The following is a 10,499-nucleotide window of genomic DNA, read 5'->3' on the forward strand; positions in this document are numbered from 1 at the left end:
TGACATCCCTCGTAGCAAGTTGTGCATGTTCTCCCACAGCTCAGGACCCCGCTGTCCTGTGTTACCCTGAGTACCGCTCTCATTTCTTACCACCATCATACGACCAGCAGGACGGCTTTCCCCTGACTCTCTTTTAAGAAGGGGAAAGGTTTGGATCGTTTTCTGATCTATGCAGCACCAATGAGGTGAGCGCTGCTGCTTCATGGGGGGATTTGGCCCTGATGGCAGCTTCTGATTTAACAAACGTCATTTAGCTAAGCCTCAACATCCCTTGTTGCTGCCACCCCCAAACCCACGGCAGCAATTTCCCAAACAAGCCACAGAAAGGGCCTATTCTTCTAGCCAGTGCTCACAACATTTGATCCTTGTTCCAGCACAGGAGAAATCACTTCTCATCTACTTCAGTCACAGCCTAAGTCTCTTATGCCAAACTGAAGGAAAAAGGAGGTGTAGCGGGGGGGAACCTGAGCTAAACATTTTTTTAAGGTGAAACTGGACAGAAAACAGAAAAAAAAGGATGAAAGGTCAGGTGGTAAGGGGACAGATATCAGAACACAACTGGAATGGAAGGAACAGAAACAGCTAGTTCAAAATATAGCCCCTGCCAGGGGTCTGCAGGGAAAGCAATAAGAAGAGGGCAAATCTGGAGTAAAATAATAAACAAGAACAATACCAAGGAAATGCAACAGAGACAGGTAGAATTCTAGCACAAAGCTCCAGACGAGGTGTGAAAGAGCTAGAGTATGGAACAGAGAGCAGCAAAAGATCAAAACTAAAGTGACCAAACTCACCACCTGGGAGAGATGTAAGAGACAAAAAGGAAAGAGATGCGGCAGCAAAACCCAGACAAAGATGAAAAGAACACAGGAGAGACATAAATGCACAGAAGGGGCTGGCTTCCTTCCCCTCTCTTTTTGAAAATAATCCCATTACATTCAAAACCCCAACAGAGGAGGCAGGTTGGAAGAGCGAAGCCACAGATATAAACGCAACTGAGGTGCGTGTGTGAAATGTACAGACATACTGTGTTGGGGAACAGCGAACATGTTGGAAGCCGCATTCCTCCAAGCCCCTTGGAAATGGTACAGAATGGAATGCAAGAAGAACCAACGTGGTTTATTGAGCTAGAGAGGAGGTTTCCTTTTGGGGGAGTATTATACGTTGGACTAAATCAAGACCCGCTGAGAAGTAGCCTGTGGGCTGTTGTACTTTGGTCTCTTTTAGGGTTTAACGTGTATGTGCTGGGAGAGGTTTCACAGAAAGTCAACTCCATAAACTCTGGGGGTATGTCTATACTGCAGAGTTTTTTCAGAAAAACATCCAAAAACAGCCACGGCGTCTGTCCGTGCAAAGCTCATTGCAGATTTGGGGTCTAAAATCGTTTCTGGGGTTGAATTTCCTCTGCCGGCAGATTTCCGGTTTTCCCAGTCACTGGCAGTACAAATGGACTTTTCACATGTTTGCTGCAGCAAGAGTAGACGTTAATGTAATCGACAGACCCCAGGTACAATACAACTGAGCTCATAGGCTCTAATGAGATCATTTCCTTTTCCCCTGCCATAGTCACACCAGCCAATCTGCCCCAAACGTGGCTCCAAACTGACGCCTAAAGATAAACCTGAGAAATGTTCCTGGACTTCACTTTTTTTCCCCTCCGTAGGCCGCCACTGAGCTACTCTCTGGCTGCTAGAGGGGGTGAGGGTAGTGCATAGTGCCACTGACCATTAGCGTTCCCTGTAACCTGTGCACTCGTGCAGCTGCTCAGGACAGATTCAAATGCCGCCCGGCTGATGAGCAGAGCGCCCACCGCGAGGTTTTTTCATCAATGGGTGGTGCACATTTGCACATGCCCCAGTGCACACAAAATTATTCCACACGTGGGTGGAAAAGATTAGAGGGAACATTGCTGAAACACTGTACTGTCTCTGCTGCAACAGGGTCCAGAGTTAACAACACAGCCCCCGTCACCAGTAAGGATGTAAAAGGTTAGTCTTAATGGGTGAGGCTTTCCGGTGCCGGTTAACCAGTAGGCACTACTGCCCACCCCAGGCAGGGAGCTGCTCCAGTCCCACAGAGCCCTCTGCAAACAGAAGCTGCTTCGGCCAGCCAGAGCAGGCCCTGTCTGTGCCCCTGCCCCTGCCTCATGTCATATGCTGGCTCCCTGGGAACAGGGTTGGCAGGGGCTGCTGGCCCCGGTCCCAGGGAGCCAGCTGCAGAGCCTGTAGCAAAGCGTCCCTGAGAGTGGGGCTCGCAGCCCTTGTAGAAGTGGCTTCTCTGAGGGCTCTGCAGCGCGTGCACCTGTGTAGCCACTAGGACGTGTAGTGGTTACACGGTTCCCTTTGCAAACGACTTTTTACATCCCTAGCCACCAGCAGAAGAGCCCCTTAAAATGGTTAAAACCAGAAATGAGGGAGGGGGAGAGGAGAACGACGCTGCCTGATTTGGGCTTGAACCTTAGTATCTGAACAGGGCTGCGACGGGGTGTACCAACCCTGCCATGGCTGGGCTGGGGAGGGTGGGGGTGAAGAGGCTTACTGGGGGGAGAAGGGCTCCCTCCGTGGCCCTGCTGGGCATATGCCAGCTGCAGCCCTAGTAGAAAGGCCAGAGAAGCTGGTTAGTCGGGGCTGGCCACCGGCGGGGAAGGAACTCCCGTCCTCATCCAGGCGCTGCTGCCAGAGGCGCAGGAGCCCGAGGGGCCACAGCCTGGGGAGCAGCAGCGGAAGGAGCCGCACCCAAAGGAGCAGCCCAAACCTGAGGGAGTAGCAGCCGGAGCCCGTGCAGCCCCCTGCGCAGCCGGACAGGGATAGGAAATAGGCCAAGGGCAGGGAGCCAGAAGGCGACCCAGGGAGCTTGGCGTATTTCGGAGGGATTCCCCGCTGAGCTGGTGGTTGGGGGAACACGCCCACCACCAATAGGGCCCTGAGTTAGGGCCCGGTGGAGAGGGTGGGCCTGGGCCTCCTTACCCCCACCCCAGTGACCGCAAGAAAGTAGGGTTGCCAGGCGGTTTATCAAAAAATACAAAACACAATGCCCGCCCCCTCCCCCCCCCAAAAAAAAACACTGGGAAAAAATTCTGGTGAGCAAAAAAAATATGGGGGGTGAGGGGAGGGAAGACCAAAGTTGTTTTTTTTTTTTTTTGGCTCAATAAAAGGTCACTGTGCTTTTAATTGTCCCTGCGCTCCTCACTCCCTCTCCCCCACCAGACGCAGCAAGGGGAAATTGTCCCCATCGGGCTTCCATCTGAAGGAAACAGGAAATACCAGACATTTCACATGTCCGGTATTTTCTGGGTTTTTTTTTTTTTACTGGATGGGGGCCCCGAATAATGGACAGTCCAGGCAAAAACCAGACACCTGGCAACCCTACAAGAAAGGGGCAGCACGAACTGCTATATAGACTAGGCCACTGGGCCTGACAGTGGGTGTGACTAGGCCGCAGAGTCCATCTGCCCTGAGAGAGGGTGTTATTGTCTGGGCCAGAGGGCTGGACAGCCTCAGAGGCCAGAGCTGGACTGTGAACTAAGCCAGCGGGCACTACTGGCAAGAGCTCTGTTTTTGGGGCGTGACCGTCCTAGAAGAGATATGAGGCTGGATGACCCCATCACAAGAGCTTTAACTAATTGGGGCTCCTCTTTTTCCATCCTGTATGGGGCACTACAGAACAAGCAGCAAAGGAAAAGAGGAAGATGACATGGATAACCAAGAAGAATAAACAGCAGGACGGTTTCCTGCAAAAGCTTGTGTAACACAAACATCTAACCCAAAAGCAGGAGACGCGTCAGAAGGTGGAATGATTTATGAGCACCGCACAAAGGGAAAGTCCCTGAATGGTGTTCGGGGCCTTTCCATCTACCTTAGATGCAGCGAGTTCCGTGATTGGCCGCTCCATTCCTCCAAGGGGTGCTGATGAATTGTGCCAGATTCCATGTTTCTTTCCAACTGTTCTGAGTCTCCTGCATCTGATCTCAAAGAAGGGAGCAGAAACAGCTGGAAGAGAGAAACCAGAGTGGCATAGTCCAGCAGCAACCCTTGGAAGAACAAACAATAAAAGCCTTATGAGATGTCCCTTTGTTCCCCCCAATACGCGTATACGTGTGGGTACCATCATATTCCATTACCAATAAATCTACCTTGGGTTTGATTAGTGTCTGGGATCAATTCCTTGAAGCACTCTGATCACCCTACCAGCTTACTACACGGACTCGCATTTGAATGGCAAAACCACTGCCCAAATGAGCCACCCGTGCAAAACACAACGTACATTTGCATAGCCCTTAATACGGAAGCAGCACAAAATAGTCCAAAGCAGATTTCCCTTGAGGAAGGTTGGTAGATTCATGCCCACTGTATTTAAGTGGCAATCTAACACGCAAGACACATCTGTAGATTTAGTACACCAACGCGTGGCGCCCGCACATGGAGAAAATGGGGGACGCAGGAAGTAATGCTCTGACGGATCGACTTAAGTGACCTTTGCCAAGGAAGAAGAATGGCCGGGAGAAGAGACGACCCATTGCATTTTGGACCAGTTCTGGCAGGGCTTGCCTTACCATGAGGCAAACTGAGGCGGCCGCTTCAGGTGCCAGACTGTGTGTGGGGGGGGGGGGGGGGGAGGGCGCCACTAGGATCCAGAGTGTAGAAAATTGTGTCTGCTGCTGGTGCATATGTAGGTAGCGGAGCAGGACCATGAGAGGAGTAGAACAGGAAGAAGGCAGAATTGAGACCTTTCAAAGTTTTGGCCCAAGCGAGGGGAATGGGGGCGTCATTTGAGCTCCCTGCCTCAGGTGCCAAAATGTAGTGGGCCGGTCCTGAGTTCTGGGAAGGAGAGATGGGGCTTAGAAAGACCGCGATGGAGGGAATGATAGCAATCAAAAGGAAGAAGGTGAAGGCACAAGTGAGTGCCCGCTGAAATGCTGTAGAAATTATGCATTTGGGGGTTATAGTTAGGAGGGAAGAAGAGTAAGGTGAACAGACACAGAAGCCATTTTAGGCACCAGGGCTCAGAGATGACTACTTCACCTCGCGGTAGGCCTGACTGGGATCGAAGATAGCGGTGGAAGAAGTAGAACTAAGTCTTAGGTTGACCCTCTTAACAATGACAGTAGACGTCAAAAACCAGACGCACCTCCTCTGAGCAAAAGCAGAGCTCCACGCCTAGACGCTCATATGTGCCCCTTTGTGCCACACCCTCAGTTACTTCTAGCAAGAACAATTCCAATGTCCTCTCCCATCTCGTGGGGAACAGGTGGCTCTCCACTATAATTCAATGGTGCTTAGTCATAGGAGTGAACGTACGGGGAATCCCCAAACAAATACCTGAAGTATCACAAGCATGCCTGTTCCTGGGGGAGTCTTGTTGCAGGGCACGGTGTCTGTAGACCACATGTGGCTTACTGTGCTCTTCTTCCTCCTCTTGTTCATCGGGTGACAGCAGCGGCTCTACGAAATAGTCCCCATCGTGAGATCTGAACATGCCTAGCTGAGAGTCAAGAGAGAGACAAGTCGTCAGCTTCCAGGGAGACAATAATGAAATAGGTGTGGTGACATGAGACATGTGGGAGTTCTGGGGGCATTTACACATCCTAACAATGTTCAGTTTTGCAAGCCACCCAGCTGTGGACAGCGATGGGCCCAATTCTACCCCCCCGAGTAGCACTTGACTCTGCGAGTAGCCAACCCTATTCAAACCAGGGAGAGGATTCATGGAGCAGAAGCCAGCTCTGTGTGAAGAGAGGACACCTATTAGACCCAGGAAGTTCTTCTTTCAGACAGGTTTGCAAAATGACTCCCGGTCGCAGTGGGAGATGCCGGAGTGCATCTTGGAGCAGAGCTGGGCTCCGTTATGTTCTGCCCTCTCTGTTTCTCATACATAAGATATGCCAAGAGAAATACAGAGCATAGCGTCCGGAGGCCAGGCCGGGGACAGGAGCTCACCAGGCGAAGCTGCTGCCAAGGAGAGGATACCCAAGCTTCTTAGCCTATGTGGCAGGCCATGGGAGAAGAAAACATCCCATAAGACTAACAGGTAGAATCACCGGGTGAGAAGGGACCGACAGGGGCAGGTAGTCTAGCCTCCTGCCAACTGCAGGTACAAGGCACCTGTGCACCATCCCAGCTTTGCACATCAGCCGCACTGGCCACGAGAGAACACAGGCCCAGCCTTGGGCACAGTGCGTCCACCTGCCTCTCTGAGGACAGGCTTGCTCGCGGCAGCTTGCCCGTGTCCCAGTGGGCAGCTGTGGCACCGGAGACAGAGTGAGGCTTAACCAAGGAACATAAGAACGGCCAGACTGGGTCAGACCAAAGGTCCATCCAGGCCAGTGTCCTGTCTGCCAACAGTGGCCAATGCCAGGTGCCCCAGAGGGAGGGAACAGAACAGGGAATCATCAAGAGATCCCTCTCCAGTCACCCATTTCCAGTACCTGACAAACAGAGGCCAGGGACAACATTCCTGCCCATCCTGGCTAATAAGTATTTCTGGACCTAACCTCCATGCATTTATCTAGTCCTTTTTTTAACCCTCTTGAGGTCCTGGTCTTCACAACACCCTCTGGCAAGGAGTTCCACAGGTGGGACTGTGTGCTGCTGTGTGAAGAAAAACTTCCTTTTGTTTGTTTTAAACCTGCTACCTATTAATTTTATTTGGTGACTCCTAGTTCTTATATTGTGGGAACAAATGAACAACTTTTCCTTATTCACTTTCTCCATACCAGTCTTGATTTTATAGACCTCTATCATGTCACTCCTTAGTCTCCTCTTTTCTAAGGTGAAAAGTCTCAATCTTGTTATAATCTCTCTGCATATGGGACACGTTCCAAATCCAAACCCTTAAGCATCGTGCCTGGGCGCTCCGGGCTAACTCCCAACTCGGCCAGGCTCCAGCCAGGTGGATCAGGAGTCTCCAGGCAGGCTGAGGGCCCAGTACCTCCCATGTCAGAACTGCCCCTGCAGCATGTGCCCTGACCCACCCAGTCCCAGCTTAGCCCCCCTCCTTCAGCTTCCCGCCCCAGGGCAAGCAGCCAAGCCAGCCCCCTCTCTCCCAAGCTTCCTGCACAGCTGTTTGTGTTGGCTGCCTCCCCCAGCTGGGAGGATGGAGAAGGTGCCTTGACATCCCCAGCAGCCTTGGGCCGGGCCCCTCCTTAAGGTGGTCCTGGGGCAGGGAGGGCCAGCTCATAGAGTGGCACGTCTGGGGGGGGAGCAATGTGACCCCCCCAGCTGGGGAGCAGCTCGCAAGAGTGTAACCTCCACCCACCCCCGCCAGTCCTGCAGCCAGAGCCCACCCGCAGCCCCTCCACCCCCGGGAGGCCGCACCAATCATGGGGGGTCCCTGGGGCAGAGCTTGCCAGCTGGGAGCCCCCACATTCCACAGGTGGTGGGGGCGCCTCTCCCCGCCCTGGGACCAGGCTCGGCTCCGGTGTGGACCGCAAAGAAGGGGTCCACATGCGGGGGGGCGGGTTGGTTGTTGGGGGGGAGGGGCTCCCCGTTGCTTTCTCCACCTTAAAAGCTGCTGGCGTCCGGCCAGAGGCACCGCCCGGGGTGACCCCACCTTCCCGCTGCCGCTCCTGGCCACTGGCGTGTGAAAAGGACCCGCCTCCTGAGCCCCGGCGAGACTCCGGCTTCCCGGAGCGCCGTGTGAACGCAGCTGTGGCGACTTCGCTTTTCCTGGGGGAGGAGTCGCGTTGCTACAGGCGCCACTCGGTAGCCCCAGCCCCAGGGCAGGAGTTTAAAGGCGCCTACGCGAGCGCCTCTTTCGTGTGAACGCAAAGCGCGGCGAGATCCGGATTCCAGACGCCCTGCAAGCCACTTACCATCCCTGAACAGAGGCTGATGACGGCGGTGTGCCGGGGCTGGGCATTGACGTGGCCTCGGTAAAAGCAGTGCCTCACATCGCTGGCCAGCTCCGTCTGGTTCCCACCAGGCCCCCCCAGCAGGCTGACGGTGAAAAGTGGCGCGATAAATCCGGAGTGGGCCGTGAGGTTCAGTAGGAACTGCTGCCCAAAGGCGGCGAGCCGGTAGTGTGCACGGGAGGAGGGCGCGGGCTCCGGATCGGCGGGGACACTTCGCCTCTGGCGCTGGAAGGGGGCGTGCGTGGGAAGGGGGGCTCCGAATTCGTCCACCCGGCGGGGGGTGACAATCTCGAACTCGCGGAGTTGCTCCAGCCGGTGAGCTGCAAAGAGGAACAGACACGTGCCCGTGTAAAGCAGCGCTCCCTCTCCGGCCAGGCGGGGATTTCGCCGGCAGGCTTAGCTGGGAGGCAAGCGAGGCGGCTTGGCTTTCTGGGGGAGGCGTGGGGGGAGGTAGCTATAGTTACAAAACAAATCAGCGCTCCGCTAGGTTGCCTGTAAGGGACAAGCACTCGGTGCACTATTATTTGCATTGCAAGAGCACCTAGAGACGCCAAACCCTGACCCCTCTTGATGGAGGTGCTGTACAAACACACCACCGGCCCTCCCCCCGAAAGACAGTCCTTGCTCCCAGAAGAAACAGCAACACGAGAATCCGGAGCGCCTGTGCAAATCAGACAGGCACAAGAATCCGGAGTTCCCGTGTCAACCTGTCAGACACAAGAATCCGGAGTTCCCGTGCAAACCTGTCAGACACAAGAATCCGGAGTTCCCGTGCAAACCTGTCAGACACAAGAATCCGGAGCTCCCGTGCAAACCTGTCAGGCACAAGAATCCGGAGTTCCCGTGTAAACCTGTCAGGCACAAGAATCCGGAGCTCCCGTGCAAACCTGTTAGGCACAAGAATCCGGAGCTCCCGTGCAAACCTGTTAGGCACAAGAATCCGGAGCTCCCGTGCAAACCTGTCAGGCACAAGAATCCGGAGCTCCCGTGCAAACCTGTCAGGCACAAGAATCCGGAGCTCCCGTGCAAACCTGTCAGGCACAAGAATCCGGAGCTCCCGTGCAAACCTGTCAGGCACAAGAATCCGGAGCTCCCGTGCAAACCTGTCAGGCACAAGAATCCGGAGCTCCCGTGCAAACCTGTTAGACACAAGAATCCGGAGCTCCCGTGCAAACCTGTCAGGCACAAGAATCCGGAGCTCCCGTGTCAACCCGTAAGACACAAGAATCCGGAGCTCCCGTGCAAACCCGTCAGGCACAAGAATCCGGAGCTCCCGCGTCAGCCCCCCAGGCACTGCCATTAGCCCAAACCCCGCACCCCTCCTCCCCGGAAAGGGTTATGTGCTACCCTCAGCTTGGGACCCGCTTCAGAAAGCTCCCCCGGGAAGCGGCCAGAGCCGGGTGAGCGCCGCTGCTGTCCCCGGGCAGCCTGCGCTCCCCGCCCACAACTCTGCAAACTCCTGGCGAGCGATCCCCGCGGGCGCGCCGGGGGGAGCCGGGGGCAGCGCGACCCCCCCCCCCCCCACGCCTTGCTCCGAGCAGAACCCCCTCCAGAAACGGGGGTGGGGGAGCTCCCCTGCGCGGATCCCCGGGCATCCTCTTACCGTGTCCGGGCGGCGGCGGCCGCCCCCTCGCTGCTGCGCTGGCCGCGCGCAAGGCGCCCTGGAGGAAGAGTGCCCAGAGCGCCAGCTGCATGGTGGTGTGAGCGGCTCCCGAGCCGGGCGCAGCTTCCCCCTCCCCGCCCCTCGCTCCGGCGGCGGCTCGGCGCAGGGAGAGCCTCAGCGCGCTGCCCCAGCCTCCCTCTAGCGAACGTGGGAATCGCGCTCCTCCGAGCGGGGCGCGGGGAGCGCAAGTGGCCGCGGCCGGAGGAGGAGTCGCCGCGGCCGGGGGCTCGGGGACCCCCGCATAGTGCAGCCAGAGGGGCTCGGGCGGGAGCGGGGGCGAGCCTGCGGCGGCACTTGCGGGGGGCTGCGTTTTCCTCCCCCCCCCCCTTTCCCGTGTGCCCTCGGAGTTCTTGGGAACCAGCTCGGGAGACCGGAGGGGGGCGGTCTCCGGCAGAGCAAATGCGCACAGAGCCCGCCTCTGCCGCAGGAAGGCTCCTCCCTGCCTGCCTTAGCCTGTCACTGTCTCCCCTGCCAAGGAAGATGGGGAGGCCGGCTTTCCAGGGGGAAAGACCTGGCCCGCTTCAGTACCTAGGCCAGGACTCCCGTCCCGGGGTGGGAGATTGGCCACCCACCCAGCCACGCTGGGACCTGAACACTACCCCAGCTGTGCTTTGTGGCTGGGGATGCTCTTCCTAGTCCCTCCTCGACTGGAGAATCTAATTGTTCCTTGGGTGGTAGCGCCTGGGCACCTTGGATTTCTGAAAACACGTGCAGCGCTTCCAGCCTTGTGTCAGCTCATCTCTCCACCAGTCTGAAGGAGAAACTCTACTGAAGTGCATCCGAAGGAATGAGACCCAACCCTTGTCTTGAAAAGAAATAAAAACAGGAAAAGAAGTCAACAGCTTTACCTTGTAAACAAGCTGAGCGCTTTACTTTGGTTTCCTGCAAGGACACAGTTGTGTTAAAAACATCATTTCACTTGCTACTTTGGGTGCAGTTGGATTTCTTGCCTGTTTCTCTGAGTTAGGACCATTACAAGCAGCCCTGTTT

At 55.7% G+C, this 10,499-nt stretch overlaps 1 protein-coding gene across 4 annotated transcripts in view; it reads right to left on the reverse strand.

Annotated features, from left to right (window-relative positions):
• The window catches only part of ADAMTS9 (ADAM metallopeptidase with thrombospondin type 1 motif 9), a 159,029-nt gene extending 149,146 nt beyond the window's left edge, over positions 1 to 9,883 (reverse strand). For 3 of the 4 annotated variants that reach the window (XR_012906430.1, XM_075938510.1, XM_075938509.1), the window contains exons 1-3: positions 9,450 to 9,882; positions 7,808 to 8,166; positions 5,316 to 5,478 (exon numbers count right to left, since the gene is read on the reverse strand). Coding sequence is in view for 3 of the 4 variants with exons in the window: in XM_075938510.1 (XP_075794625.1) it covers positions 5,316 to 5,478; positions 7,808 to 8,166; positions 9,450 to 9,540 (613 nt within the window). In the remaining variant the exon portion in view is untranslated. Of the gene's footprint in view, positions 1 to 5,315; positions 5,479 to 7,807; positions 8,167 to 9,449 lie in introns of all 4 variants that reach the window. The other variant, XM_075938511.1, reaches the window with a different exon arrangement.
• Positions 9,884 to 10,499: the final 616 nt, after the last annotated feature.

The sequence above is a fragment of the Pelodiscus sinensis genome, chromosome 11, assembly GCF_049634645.1.
Source record: "Pelodiscus sinensis isolate JC-2024 chromosome 11, ASM4963464v1, whole genome shotgun sequence".
In the NCBI taxonomy this organism is placed as follows: Eukaryota; Metazoa; Chordata; order Testudines; family Trionychidae; genus Pelodiscus; species Pelodiscus sinensis.